This window comes from Cololabis saira, unplaced genomic scaffold (assembly GCF_033807715.1).
Source record: "Cololabis saira isolate AMF1-May2022 unplaced genomic scaffold, fColSai1.1 scf327, whole genome shotgun sequence".
Classification (NCBI taxonomy): Eukaryota; Metazoa; Chordata; class Actinopteri; order Beloniformes; family Belonidae; genus Cololabis; species Cololabis saira.
The window spans coordinates 1-16,000 of NW_026906491.1; the positions used below are offsets into that span (position 1 = coordinate 1).

At 42.4% G+C, this 16,000-nt stretch overlaps 1 protein-coding gene across 1 annotated transcript; it reads left to right on the forward strand.

Moving 5' to 3' along the window:
- The first annotated feature begins 1,466 nt into the window (after positions 1-1,466).
- Positions 1,467-10,405, forward strand: LOC133440008 (NLR family CARD domain-containing protein 3-like). Its single transcript, XM_061717537.1, has 10 exons — positions 1,467-1,592; positions 1,668-1,805; positions 1,935-2,051; positions 2,562-2,640; positions 3,181-3,388; positions 3,988-5,743; positions 6,025-6,192; positions 7,535-7,708; positions 8,352-8,398; positions 8,529-10,405. Exons 1-10 carry the CDS (start codon positions 1,504-1,506, stop codon positions 9,059-9,061), a joined length of 3,309 nt encoding a protein of 1,102 aa, XP_061573521.1. The 5' UTR covers positions 1,467-1,503; the 3' UTR covers positions 9,062-10,405.
- Positions 10,406-16,000: the final 5,595 nt, after the last annotated feature.

Genomic DNA, 16,000 nt, shown 5'->3' on the forward strand with positions numbered 1-16,000 from the left:
GAATAAATATACGGTAAGTTTACAAGTCACTAGACCTTTGAGCAACACAGGCTTTTGACCAGCATACTTTTTTTTATTTACAAAAGTTAAGGATTTGGTTCTTTATTTTGTATGATTTTTCAGTTTTTGGAGTAAAGATACAAAGGAAGAACTTTGTGTTAAGACCTTTCCTTTACGTCATTGGAGTGGTGGGTGCAAAACACTTTATGGTCCAAAGCTGGTGAGGCAGCTGCTGCAACCACAGATCAGAAACACAGTGGTGATCAGCTGATTGTTATTGTTATTGAATTTGTTATTATGTCTTGCCGCTTTTAATGTCAATGTAAAGCACTTTGAATTACCTTGTGTTGAATTGTGCTATATAAATAAATTTGCCTTGCCTTGCCTTGATTTAGTTTTATTCATCAATCAAACTGTGAGGTTTTTTTATTTCTTAGAATTAAGCTGTCGTCTGCAGCATTAAAGCAACACTACGTAACTTTTCCACCTTAATCTAATATTTCATCATCATCATTGTGATGGTACATCAACTTCCAACAGGTTTAATGACACCTCTGTCATGGCCTGAGGGGGTCTGTATCGCCTTCACTGGCACTATGTAACTTTGAGGAGCATGGTAGGAACCCTTCAGCACTACTGGTAAAGCACTACCGCTTTTGTCCAAAGGAGACGCCAAACTCAACAAAAGCTGAAAGTTACGTTGTGCTGCTTTAAAGTCAGTTTGGTTCCTGGAAGAAGTTGTTCTTTAAGATAAGATAATATATCCTTTATTTTCTCCCTCAGTGGGGAAACTTATTTTTGTTGTCAGCAGTACACTTAGCATAGCGTATCTTCGTCCAGAAGACTTCCTGACTGAACTTCCAATAGCCTCACTGTTGACACCGAAGTTCCCCAGAGGTTCATGCAGACGGGGGTCAGAAAAAACAGGCTGATTAACTGAAACATTTTTACTGAGAGACATAAAATAAGTTTCTTCTCCCAGGTCATAAGACTTCTTAATCAAGACAAACCCAGTACTCTGGACTCTGACTCTGTCAATCATCACACCTCATATCACATTTATTACTAGTTTGCACTGGATACAGCATGTTTGTATCTCCTTATATTTGCACATTGAACCTTTGTCTCTGCAGATCAACCTCTGAGCTTCCTCGACTTTATAGTAACACGATTTTCGAGTTTCTAAAGTGAAAACTCTGTTCACAGAATCACCTCATTGTTATTTCACACTTGTTCCAGTTAGTTAGAGCTGGTTAGTCCTTGTGGACTGACTTGGTGGAGGACAGACTGATTACTTTGGGACCCTTTACAACATTTCAAGGATACAAAAAAGAAAAAAAAATAGGACCAAGTGACCTCTACTACTCAGTAGAAGCAAAAAAAAAAACAAGACAGGAACAAACCAGAGCAGGATCAGCTGATCTGTGTGCAATATCAGTGATGTGTGTTTCCTCTGCAGATGAAGGTGTGTGTGTGAGCTGATGTGGACGTGAATTCAGCAGAATGGATCAGTGTGAGGACGGAGAGGACGGAGTCCCTCCCTCCAAAACCTCTCTGTGTGGGGAACATGAGAGTCGGAGCAAAGCTCAGAGGTGAGTTGAGCATTTCTAACTGTCCCTGACTCTTCTGCATGTCAGAGCTCACATCACCAAACCTCATTATTACAGGAATCGATCTGGAGCTGAACCTAAACCTGGACCTGGACATGAACCTGAACCTGAACCCAGCTGGGTGTCCTTGAAGAGCGACCGATCAATGGACAAGTTAATTCACTTTAAAAAAGACCAACGTTCTGCTTTAAATAGGTGAGTGTATCCAAACGCTGCAATTGATTTATGTTTAATACTTTTTAAACAGACTAAATATTCTTATCTGTGTAACTTCTTTTTCATATAAATATAATATTTACATTTTGAACTTTTGTCTTCAATCAGGGTCCATCAGAAAAGAGACTCTCATGAACATGAACCCAGCTGTTTGTCCTTGAAGAGCGACCGGTCAAGGGACTGGGTAATTAACTTTAAAGGGGACCAACGTTCTCCTTCAGAGAGGTGAGATGTATTTAAACACATTAAATGTATTTAAATCAGTCCTCATGTTAGGAAATGTCCTTGTTTCTTCCTGAGTAGATCCATGTAGTCCTGGACCCCTGTGGTCCTCCATCACCTGATGGTGATCTGAGCTTCCTCCTCATAGATCTTCATCTCCTGTCAGGAGCTTTTTCCTCTGGTTGACACATCTGGATGTCTTACTTTCCAGAGGACTGATCCTGATGATGATCCAGAGTTAATCACTGCTTTATGTCTCCATCAGTTGTCCGTCTTCTTGATCTCGTAACTTTTCTTGGAGCAGAACTGGATCTTGTGAATATGTGAATGAGCAGAGCTCTCACTGAGGTCATGTGTACGTTCTCGTGGATCAGCAGGACTAGTAAACATTCACCACCACCAGTCCTCTGATGGACTGTCCTCATCCAAACAGGACTTCATGGACCTCCAGCTGGTGTTTGTCTCTGTGAGGACAGACATGATGTGAGCTAATTCTTCTTGGTTCCTCCACAGAGTGGACCAGCAGAACTCAGAGCCTCCCAGCGGTTCGTCTGTCCAGCAGCATCAGACACAGCTGGACTCCATATTTCTGGTCTGTACATGAACAACAACTGCTTCTCCATCTGTTCTGTTGATGTTTGTCTCCATGCTGGTCTCTGGAGACCAGTGGACTGTCAGTCTGTCCAACATGGGTCTGATGTTTGTCTCCATGCTGGTCTCTGGAGACCAGTGGACTGTCAGTCTGTCCAACATGGGTCTGATGTTTGTCTCCATGCTGGTCTCTGGAGACCAGTGGACTGTCAGTCTGTCCAACATGGGTCTGATGTTTGTCTCCATGCTGGTCTCTGGAGACCAGAGGACTGTCAGTCTGTCCAACATGGGTCTGATGTTTGTCTCCATGCTGGTCTCTGGAGACCAGTGGACTGTCAGTCTGTCCAACATGGGTCTGATGTTTGTCTCCATGCTGGTCTCTGGAGACCAGTGGACTGTCAGTCTGTCCAACATGGGTCTGATGTTTGTCTCCATGCTGGTCTCTGGAGACCAGTGGACTGTCAGTCTGTCCAACATGGACCTGATGTTTGTCTCAGGGGTTTCAGTCTGATTGTGTTCTTCATGTGGTCTTCTGTTCCAGCTGCTGGAGGACAACATTGTCCTGTTTGTGAAGAACGAGCTGAAGAAGATCCAAAGTGGTCTGCGTCCAAATTACCCAGAATCCCTAGATCATCTGTTGGAGGGTGAGGATGAAGAGCAGAGGAGCAGCAGAGAGGCGTTTGTGAAGATCACAGTGAACGTCCTGAGGAGAATGAAGCAGGAGGAGCTGGCTGAGCGTCTGCAGAGAAGTAAGAGGATTTCTATGAACATTTAAGCTGCTGGATAAATCCCCCAGAATGCCTCAGGAGATGAACAACATTCACAGATAAGCCACAACATTCGCCCCCACATGTTACCAACCCCCCTAGAGTAGCACCCTCACTGTGCAGGACAGCATAAATATGTTAAACCAACCAACAACACAAGATAACTGGAAGATTGTAATCCTGGTTTTCTTCTTCCAGGAACCCTGCTAAACTCCAGATTGTCTTGATGGTTCTACAGATTATTTGATCAGATCATCTTCTGGTGTTTTCAAGTCCTAAACCTGGAAAATCCACTTCACAGACACCACAACAATAACAAGAACACAACAACCCACAAACCCACAACCCATCAGGGCTGTACTGCTAACATCCTGGTAGTAGAAACTCCAGGACCCACAGATTTTCTTGTCACTTCCACATCCTGAATGTTCAGAAGTGTTTTGGTGGTAAAAGTGATTCTACTCAATATTGGACCGCTCATCGTAACGTTAGAGTAGGTTCAGTGTAGGCTCTGATTCTTTATGAGAAATAAGTTGAACTGTATAAAAACTAATTGCTTTCTGTTTTCCACTTTTATTAAGTTTCTTTTGCTGCAGTTTGTAAAAAGCGGCTGAAGTCTAAGCTGAAGAAGAAGTGCCAGTGTGTGTTTCAAGGGATTGTTAAAGCAGGAAACCCAACCCTTCTGAACCAGATCTACACCGAGCTCTACATCACAAAGGGAGGGACTGGAGAGGTCAACGATGAACATGAAGTCAGACAGATTGAAGCAGCTTCCAGGAAACCAGACAGAGCAGAAACAACCATTAGACAGGAAGACATCTTTAAACCCCCACCTGGAAGAGATGAACCAATCAGAACAGTGATGACGAAGGGAGTGGCCGGCATCGGGAAAACAGTCCTAACACAGAAGTTCACTCTGGACTGGGCTGAAGGCAAAGGCAACCAGGACATCCAGTTGCTGCTTCCATTCACCTTCAGAGAGCTGAATGTGCTGAAAGAGAGAAAGTTCAGCTTGGTGGAACTTGTTCATCACTTCTTCACTGAAACCAGAGAAATCTGCAGCTTTGAAGAGTTCCAGGTCGTGTTCATCTTTGATGGTCTGGATGAGAGTCGGCTTCCTCTGGACTTCCACAACAATGAGGTCCTGACTGATGTTACAGAGTCCACCTCAGTGGATGTGCTGCTGACAAACCTTATCAGGGGGAACCTGCTTCCTTCTGCTCGTCTCTGGATCACCACACGACCCGCAGCAGCCAATCAGATCCCTCCTGAGTGTGTTTCCATGGTGACAGAGGTCAGAGGGTTCACTAACCCACAAAAGGAGGAATACTTCAAGAAGAGGTTCAGAGAAGAGGAGAAGACCAGCAGGATCATCTCCCACATCAAGATATCACGAAGCGTCCACATCACTGCTACGGTCCTGGAGAAAGTCCTGGAAACCAGAGAGGGAGGGGAGCTGCCCAAGACCCTGACTGAGATGTACATCCACTTCCTGGTGGTCCAGGCCAAACTGAAGAAGGTCGAGTATGATGGAGGAGCTGAGACAGATCCACACTGGAGTCCAGAGAGCAGGAAGATGGTGGAGTCTCTGGGAAAACTGGCTTTTGAGCAGCTGCAGAAAGGAAACCTGATCTTCTATGAACCAGACATGAGAGAGTGTGGCATCAATGTCAGAGAGGCTTCAGTGTACTCAGGAGTGTTCACCCAGATCTTTAGAGAGGAGAGCAGCCTGTACCAGGACCAGGTCTTCTGCTTCATCCATCTGAGTGTTCAGGAATTTCTGGCTGCTCTTCATGTCCATCGGACCTTCATCAAGTCTGGAGTCAACCTGCTGGAGGAACAAAGAAACACCTCCTGGTGGTTTAAAACAAGAGCAGTGACTCAGCTCTATCGGAGTGCTGTGGACAAGGCCTTACAGAGTCCAAACGGACACCTGGACTTGTTCCTCCGCTTCCTCCTGGGTCTTTCACTGGAGACCAATCAGACTCTCCTACGAGGTCTGTTGGAACCAGAACAAAGAAGATCACAGAACAATAAGGAAACAGTTGAATACATCAAGAAGAAGATCAGTGAGGAGCTGTCTGCAGAGAAAAGCATCAACCTGTTCCACTGTCTGAATGAACTGAACGTTGGTTCTCTGGTGGAGGAGGTCCAACGGTCCCTGAGGTCAGGACTTCTCTCCACAGATAAACTGTCTCCTGCTCAGTGGTCGGCTCTGGTCTTCATCTTACTGTCATCAGAAGAAGATCTGGAGGTGTTTGACCTGAAGAAATACTCAGCTTCAGAGGAGGTTCTCCGGAGGCTGCTGCCGGTGGTCAAAGCCTCCAAGAAAGTTGTGTAAGGACGAACATGGACACATCAGTTTTAATTACAATCACATGTTGTGTTCATGGAGGAAACCAGTTAAATTCACTGTTCAACTAAGTTCCAGTTCTCATCAATGATTCATCATTCAGGAAACTTTACATGTAGAGAAGAGAAATGCAGCGATCACTATTCATCAATACTTATTGATAATTAGTTGAAATAATCAGTATTCATTGATACTATTTCATTTATTTCTTTGTTAGATTTTAAATTACCTCATCATTTCTCTTTAATCTCCTCTGCAGGTTGAGTGGTTGTCACCTCTCAGAGGACATCTGTGCAGATCTGTCCTCAGTTCTCAGCTCTCAGTCCTCCAGTCTGACAGAACTGGACCTGAGTAACAACCACCTGCAGGATTCAGGACTGAAGAAGCTTTGTCCTGGACTGGAGAGTCCACACTGTCACCTGGAGTCTCTCAGGTCTGAATACACCAAGGGCCTGATTTACTAAGATCCTAAATAAAGAGTACTAAATTGCGTGTGCACTGAAAAAGTTTGCACGTGCTGTTGTTGTGTGTTTTGCGGGTGATCAACTAAGAATGCTTGCGCAATTGATAACAGGCGCAAACCGCAGTATTTAAATGAGGTGTTGCGTGTCTTGCGGTTTGCGCCATGGAGAGTCTGGATGGAAAGCAGGCTGGTCGCAAGCGCCAAATGAAATTTGACGAGTTGGAGTTAGAGATATTAGTGGAAGAGGCAAATAAACACATTCATGAACTACAGCAAAGAAATGTAAACATTACCAAAAGAAACGCAATATGGGAGAAAATCTGCGATAGAATAAATGCAGTTGGTAAGACAAAAAGAACGGCAGATGAGGTTAAAAGAAGGTGGCAAGATGTAAGGCGAAGAACTAAAGAAAAAGTGGCCTTTAATAAAACTTCGGCAAACAAGACAGGTGGAGGGCCTGCGGAAGAGATGCCTCTAACCAGCATTGAGCAGCAGGTGCAGCTCACCTTCTGCGAGGAGCAGATAACTGGGATACCGGGGTATGACACGCTAGAGCAAATTGCAGAACAAGGTAGGCGCACAATAAGAAACACTTTTTTCTCCATGAAAACACGTGATTTACTTATTATCACAAATAAAAAAATGAATGTGCCTCCTGTGGCAACCTTTTGCTGAATAATACTTGATTTAACATTCAAATAAAATATTTCTCCTTTTGCATGTGGAGAATCCTCACCACAAGTTGAGCCATCCCCACCCCAGTCCTCAAATCAAGCACCAACAAGCATCCCTGCGTAATGCTGGGCAGATTAGCACCTTCCTTTCGAACGTATTAAATACAGACGCAATCACAATCCCCGCAAAAACTTTCAGGCTTGGTAAATCTCATTGCGCATGGTAAATGGACCTATTTGCATTTTCCCCTCCCAGTATTTAGCGCTTTCTGGCGGGTACGCCCCATATTGATTATTCATCAGGGCAAAAGTACTAAATGAACAGCGTGTGCTATTTTGCTCATTTGAGAGGCGCAGTCCTCTTTGCACGCTGTTAGTAGATCAGCTTGCACATTGGTTTGCGGGTGATGTCAAGTTTGCACACGTTTTTACGCATGCAAACCTTTAGTAAATCAGGCCCCAAGTGTTCAATTGTTGACCGTTAGAACTGTGGTTGATATTGAAAGATTGTTGATGTGTTTCTGCTGATCCTCTGACTTTTCCTTCAGCGCCATCATCAGGTGAACATGAGGACAGAGTCAGCTTTAGTCTCAGAGCAGTTCTCTCAGAGTCTCTGCATGTGTGTTGTGTGTCTGCAGGCTGTCAGGCTGTATGATCTCAGAGGAAGGCTGTGCTTCTCTGGTCTCAGCTCTGAGCTCCAACCCCTCCCATCTGAGAGAGCTGGACCTGAGCTACAACCATCCAGGAGAGTCAGCAGTGAAGCTTTTGTCTGCTGGACTGAAGGATCTCCGCTGGAGACTGGACACTCTCAGGTAGGAAGACAGAAGGACATCAGTGTGCTGGACTCTTCATCGTGTTGTTGTGGACATCATCTTTGTGGCTCTCTGGATTTTGTTGTGAAAATTTTTAGTAAAATACAGATACCTGCACCTGACATGTGGATGCTAGTCCTCTTAGAGGGATGTATATATTACAAAAGAGATGTGAACCTTTCATCTGCATTTACATGTTGTATATCACCTATTTTTATCCTGCATTTTTCCATGACACTTTGAGCAGAGATCTTTGAGCAGACGGAGCTGCTGCAGCTCATCTGGTACTGCAGCAGAGCTGATAGATGCATTTCACAACTCTGAGCCGGTCTTGACCCAGTAAACATCCCAGAACCACAGCAGTGTGGTTTTCAGGCCCATCACAGCACAATAACAGCTGCACCTTCACTCATCCATGACACGGTCTCCTCCTGCTCCTGATTCAGCAAAGATGAAATCAGATGAAAAAAATGTGTTCAAACTGTGCTGGAACGTGACGACCATAGGACAGGACTTCAGAGATGCTGCATTCAAGTGCATCTGTCCAAGTGTTGGACTGTTCTTTCATCAGTGTGTGAGAGCCATGTAATGTTCATGTTTGCTGAAAGAGACTGAGCTGGTCTGACCCCCCTCCTCCTTTCAGGGTGGAGCCTGCTGGACAACGATGGATGACACCAGGTCTGAGGAAGTGTAAGTGTGTTTTTATTTCACTCACACATTCAACCATCTTCACACTGACACATCACTCATTCATGAGTCCATCAATGATCAATGACAGATCAATAATAACTGCAGCTGGGTTGTTTGTTCTCTCCTTCAGATTCCTGTCAACTCATCATCGACACAAACACAGTCCACAAACGCATCAAACTGTCTGACAACAACAGGAAGATGATGTATGTGGATGAATATCAGTCATATCCTGATCATCCAGACAGGTTTAATTACTGTTGTCAGCTGCTGTGTAGAGAAGTTCTGACGGGTCGCTGTTACTGGGAGGTCCAGTGGAGAGGAAGAGTTTATATATCAGTGAGTTACAGAAGAATCAGAAGGAAAGGAGACTCTAAAGACTGTGTGTTTGGAAGAAACGATCATTCCTGGAGTCTGGAATGTTTTGATGGTGGTCGGTACTCTGTCTGGCACAATAACAGAGTAACATCTTCCTCCTCCTCTTCCTCAGTCTCTGACAGAGTAGCAGTGTATGTGGCCGTTCCTGCTGGAACTCTGTCCTTCTACAGCGTCTCCTCTGACAGACTGATCCACCTCCACACCGTCAACACCACATTCACTGAACCTCTCTCTCCTGGGTTCATGATCTGGTCCAAGTCTGGTTCTTCAGTGACTCTGTGTTGAGTTCAGTCTCAAGAGTCTCCTCCTGTCAGAGAAACCGTCTCTGTTGGACAGATAGTTGAGTCTGTACATGTCTGTCTCTGTTTCCATCAGAACACCGGAATCACATGTTGGTGAAACTGTTCTGAATGATTCCTTGGAAACTTCTTCCTCTTCCAGTCCTTTAAAGGTGGAAGCTGCTGTTATTCCAGGATCCACATGTTGTTCTTCTGTCTGTTTCCAGTCAGAGCTTCACGGTGAACAGCAGCATGTTGTTTCTCTGCAGCTCACAGCTGAGATCATTCACTTCATGTCAGCTGCAGTTAGTTTGCTGCACATGTGACCAACTGTGATGTCAGAGAGGAATCACTGAGCTGCAATCAGCCTAGATGAAGTTACAACCTGCTGACAGATCTGAGCACAAGGTTGCTGTGCAGCCAGGATTCATCCTGGTCTTTATTCTCACACACTTCCTGTTCCAACCAGGACGTCACTACTGGACTGTCAGGTTTCTGTCATGGTAAAGGGTTTGTTTATGTGTGAGCTCTCACCAAGATGCATAAGATGATCCATCCATCCATTATCTAGAACTGCCTCTTCATGTTCAGGGTCCCGGGGGTCGGCCTTGTTGATTTTACACTGTACTAAGAAGGGCTACTTTTTTAACAGAATTCTTCTTTGATGACAATATTTGATATCCACTCATTAGAAGCGCTACCTCAACATTTCCTCAAAATAATTATCCAATTGATTTATCATGCTAGGAAACATATTTCAGAATAAAACATTTTTTATTCTTAATCAATTTAAAATGTTCCAATTTTCAAATGATCACTTCTGTAACATTTTAGTAGAAAATCATGAACCTCTTCAAATTAAGTCCCATTTATATGAAATTAAGCAGCATAACACTTCTAGCAAATCATGAAGTCCCACATCTGTAGAAATGATCAGGTATAAAAATAATCGGATATTCAAAATCCATTTGTACTAATAATCAAATATGTAGCTCTGGTCTTACGGTTTGCCTGACAGAGTGGTTGATTTAAGAACTTCCATATGGGTTATATTTTATAATTCTGCTGGTGAGTATTTTCAGGAGTGTTATTTACTTCACTAATCGTTCAAAAGTCATTAGTTATGTTATTTGAATGTAACTGATTGTTTCTTTGTTGCAAGTTAAATGTGATATTATCTCATGTTGATGTTCATGCTTATAAAATTATTTGGATTGTGTGCTATGGTTAAACATATGTTTATTGCTGTTTATTGATTTCTATTATTCTATGGTTTATTCCAGAACCACATACACACACACCACATCTTTAAGTGCACTCTCTAGACTGGATTAAAGCACTGTAAAGGAAATTGGCCGCTTCCTGCCTCTTCATTTAAGTCTTGACACGCACTTCATGATTAAAATACAGAGAAAGCCAGTGTACAATTGTTAATCATTAAGCCTCCAAAACATATAGTCCTTGGAGCCGGATAAGGTCATTACGAAGTGATAATGGCTTATGTTCCCCAAGTGAAAATGTATGTCCACACCGACGAATGCAACAACCAAGACTGATGGAAGATTATGAAGGGAACACCCTCCCACAGGCTGTCAGTTACCCTGCAGGAACCCCCGCTGTGATAGAGGAGACTGAATGGAGGTATAGAGAGGGATTTGCAGAGATGACACCCCTCACCCGGCGCCCAGGTCAGAATCACCGTGCTGAGCTCGTAGAGACATCTCCCAGTCACATTAGAGCACCTGTGTATGTGTGTAGGCCACAGCCGTATCAGGGCCCACCTGCAATGATGTATGTGCTGCAGCAAATACAAGAGAACCGGAGGCTGCAGCTGATGGTGATGGACATGAGACGTCAGATGGACAGTAGTGGTCCATCTGACGTCTCATGTTTAACCAGTTCAGTCTCCACTGCTGCAGCATCCACATGAGAGGCCGACTCCTACCGGAGGAGAGGACACCAGGGGCCTCATGTACAAAGGGTGCGTACGCACAAAAACATGGCGTACGCCCTTTTCCACGCAAACGTTCAGATGAATCAAGAGTGAAATGACCGTGGAAATGTGCGGTTCCCGACGCCAACTTCATGGCTGGCGTACGCACGTTTCCACAGCTATTGGTCCGTTGGCGACACTTAGTGGTGATGCTGGGAAACTGTTAATAATGTGAAAACAATTAGCCCTCAGAGTGATGTGCACATCAGAGACACACTGATGAACAATTAACACATTCAACTGTCTGCAATTACACGAGTGGATATAAAAGCAAAGTGGTGCAGAAATACCGTTAACAACAATGGCAGCTTTGGCAGTGTTAGAAGATATCGCAAATGGCGCAGTAAGAAGAGAAAGAATATTTAGACGGTTTTCCTAATGTAATCGGAGCTATCGACTGCACACACATTGCTATAAAAGCACCATCACTGGATGAATATGTGTACGTTAACAGGAAGCATTTTCATTCCATTATGTATGTTTTAGATGTTTCACTGCTTTAACACACCTGATTCTAATTAATGATCGTCACCAGCTTGTCATCAAAGTCTGGATAGTTCTGTTGATGACACAGCTCCTTGTATCATGGTGCAATTAAACAGGGAAACCGGCCCTCGAGGGCCTATTTAAATACATTTGCATATTTAAATGGGGGCGTGGACAGGGAGGAGTCTGGTACTCCTACATGTGCGCTCAATTCCACGTTGATTGGGATGTACAAATGAAATGTGCTTGGATTCATGCCTACGCACAGTTTCATACATCTGGATTTATTTGTGCGTAGGACGTTTTCTGGATTTAAGCGTACGCCATGTTTAAGTAGGAAATCCACGCAAGTCTTTGTACATGAGGCCCCAGGCCCCTCCATCCCAACCTCCCATGTTCCCTTCACCACCGGGAACACGTCATCCACAGCCCGGAGACCAGTAAAGGCAGACTCTGTCACCACCACCCTTGCAGGCCACACCGCCCCTTCAGAGCAAGGCAGCACCGCCCGCAGCAAAACACAATTAAGTTTAGACAGGAGTTAGCACCAAGGTCATATGTTCACATTGTAAATGTTCATCAATGTCAATATAAAAACGATTTCTCAGAATCAGTTGTATAATATCCAAATATGTGTGCTCTTTATCTAGAAAACCCCAAAACAATTATAATACATTAAAACGTTTGAAATGTTATCTTTTTTAATAATTATTATTATAAAAGACAAGATCCACAGCAATGGTACATTACTATGGAAGCCCATAGGGGACTTTATTCAAATCCAAATGTAATTCCACAATAGCATTATAATTTTCCACATATGCATGAGTTATTTGGGACAAAAATGAAATTAAAATGCAATAATTCAATTTGAATTTTCATTTTCACATACTTGTATGGGCATTCTATGACAATATTAAAATGAAAATGGAAAAGCTGTTTCACATTTCATTTTGAAAGATTTAACTTGATTTACAGAGGACAATATTCAAATGCAATAAGAGAAACAGCGCCCCCAGGCTAATGCATTTACATTTAAATGTCACCAAGCTCTTTTCTGGACAAAATTTAAATTAAAATGCAATTTTCTAACAACTTGCAAATTAAAATGAAAACGGCATTTCACATTTCATTTTGAAAGATTTAACCTGATTTACAGAGGACAATATTCAAATGCAATAAGAGAAACAGCGCCCCCAGGCTAATGCATTTACATTTAAATGTCACCAAGCTCTTTTCTGGACAAAATTTTAATTAAAATGCAATTTTCTAACAACTTGCAAATTAAAATTAAAACAGCATTTCACATTTCATTTTGAAAGATTTAACCTGATTTACAGAGGACAATATTCAAATGCAATAAGAGAAACAGCGCCCCCAGGCTATTGCATTTACATTTACATATTTAAATATTTAAATAGTTAAATCTTTCAAAATGAAATGTGAAACAGCTTTTCCATTTTCATTTTAATATTGTCATAGAATGCCTATACAAGTATGTGAAAATGAAAATTCAAATTGAATTATTGCATTTTAATTTCATTTGTGTCCCAAATAACTCATGCATATGTGGAAAATTATAATGCTATTGTGGAATTACATTTGCATTTGAATAAAGTCCCCTATGGGCTTCCATACATTACATTAATAAGATGAAGAAAAAATACTGTGGTTTAATGAATGAATATTAATGACTGTGTGTGTGTGTGTGTGTGTGTGTGTGTGTGTGTGTGTGTGTGTGTGTGTGTGTGTGTGTGTGTGTGTGTGTGTGTGTGTGTGTGTGTGTGTGTGTGTGTGTGTGTGTGTGTGTGTGTGTGTGTGTGTGTGTGAAATGAAATGAAAGATTCCCTTAGTACTCCCACAATGGGGAAATTCTTTCTCGGTTTTTCAAACCACTTTTATTTACTCAAAAACGTGTCCAACCAAACACACAGACAAAAACTTTCAGTACAAACAAAAACAATACAAAACCAATAAATTTAAACTCAGAATATTTCCAAAGAGCAGCATACTGCCCTCCACTGAACACAGCACCTTGTCAACACACCACATGTAATTAAACTCCTTTATGTTGTTAGTCAGACAGTAGAAACTAAAAACAGTCCTGAGTCTGACTTTTAACATCCGACAAAAAAATTAATCCAACATCAGTATCCACAGAACCCTCCAGTCTGCTTCTCCTGCTGACATAAATTACCAATTTGGCTTGACCAATGACAAAATTTAACAATTGACATTTAGATTTTTTCGTTTTACTGTGCCTGACACATAAAATGAAGACCTGGGGCCTCATGTACTAAGAGAGCGTGGATTTCAACGTGAATCCGTGCGTGGAATTAACAAGACCGCAAAAATTCATATGTACAAAACTGTGCGTTCGCCCAAATCCACGCAGGTTTCTCTGTACATCCCAATCAGCGTGGATTTGAGCGCACATGCGAGAGCACAACACTCCGTCTTGTCTCCTCCCTCAAATATATGTTTGAATCAGTGCTTTAAGTGGGAAAAAATAAGTGCCGGTACTCTCCCCCTCCAGTCATACAAATATGGGACTATGTAAATTGTATGTATATATATATATATATATATATATATATATATATATATATATATATATATATATATATATATATATACATATGTGTGTGTGTGTGTGTATATAGTTCTGAATCAAACCCACATGAGCCAAATGAACAAGTGTTGTGGAACCACTTTTATTAACTTTAAACCTCATGGCATTTTGGTGGACATGAAAAGTAACATTGAAAAAAGGCCATAGAATAACAGCTTCTTAAAAATACAAGTCCCACTTTTTTTCTTTCCTTCTGTAAACACATTTCCCCTCAATATTAGCCCTGCCCTCTGCAAACCCATTCCACTTCATAAACATTTTTATCTGAAAATATTTCAACTTCAAAAGCTCAGTTTGTTGACCAGCTATAGTGTCTGTGCATGAACATGTTAAACCTCAAATTGTTCATCAGGTAACTTGAACTATATGCAAAAGTGTGTGAAATGCAAAAAGTCATCAGGCCTGAACTTGTGGAGGGTACTGGGAGGGCAACAAAACAAGCTGATTCCACTTCCAACATACAGCATGGATGGATATGGATAGGAGATGGGGGAGACTGAAAGAAAGAGAAAGCAAAAAGAAGCAGACACATTACCTACAATGTGAGGAAATTTAAAAAAATCAGACACTAATAAGTGCCACATTACTTTGAATAATTAAAATACATCTACAGTGTTTGCACATACAGTATAATGTTTAATATGTTGAATATTAATCATTACTCTTAAAACAGTAGTAATAATTTACAAAATAAGACATTACTGATAACCTTCAGTAAAATTAAGACAGCAGCTTACTTAAAAAAGGCTCCAGCAGGTCTTGGGTTCATCTTTGCTTGACTGGTTTGGTGCTTGACAAGCTTTCTCTTCAGCAGATCTTCTTCCCTTTGCCAGCCAGGACCTTACATAACTGTGCGGCTCAAACTGCTCTAATGGTGGCCCATTGCATTTCATGAAAATCAGATTTGAAAGCCTCCTTATAGCAAGGGAGTTTCTTTTGGCAGAAAGGATGTCGTTCATGCTGCTGAAGGCTCGCTCACATTCACTTGTAGACACAGCAATGGAGTTGACAGCTTTAAGTAAGGGCTTCAGGTCTGCTGGTATCATAGATCCCCGTTGCTCCTTGTATTCCCGAAATCCTTGGATGCTTCCTCGTCTCTCTACTTTAAGCCTGTGACACAAGCGGATGACCTCTGCATCACCATACTGTATGTCCAGCTTTCCCTCAGGCCATTTGTCTGGCTGAAGAACCATCATATCCTTCATCATCTGGTCTTCACCTCTTGGCAAGGAGCTTTGTGTGCTGACATGTGAGGAGGTAGATGGAGTCATCCTGCATTTTATATTTTCTGCCATGCTGCGAAAGAACTGCCCAGCATTGATCTTCACAATTCTCGCATTTTCATGAAGGGCCACATTCATGAAAGACTTTTCTCTCTGAGCTTGAAGAACAGCCTCTGTGTGTGGACCTGATAATGATACCATGGATTCGAACACTCGGATCTGTCTAGCAAGCAGCTTCTCTGCTTCAGGAAGTGTCATGTCTCTCTTTTGGAGCATCCTTGAGAGATCACTGAGCTCTGTGAGGGCATCGTACATGACTCCCAGATTGAAAACAAAGGACACAGAGGTGAGAACATCATGGAGTCCCTTGTATTTTGCCCTTTCTGTTGAATCCCTGCTCACATCATTAGCTGCAGTAGAAAAGTGCACCTGGAGCACTTTGTAGCTCTCCCAAACTGCTCTTACAGTTCTTTCACTTGAAGCTACCCAGCGGACAGTCAGGACACGCCCTATGACAAGAAGACGCTGGCCAATTCTGTGTGCACACTGAGATAACTCCCTCTGGTTTTTAGGGGAAGCGTGATATAGACTGTATAGCTTGTCAAAAAAAAT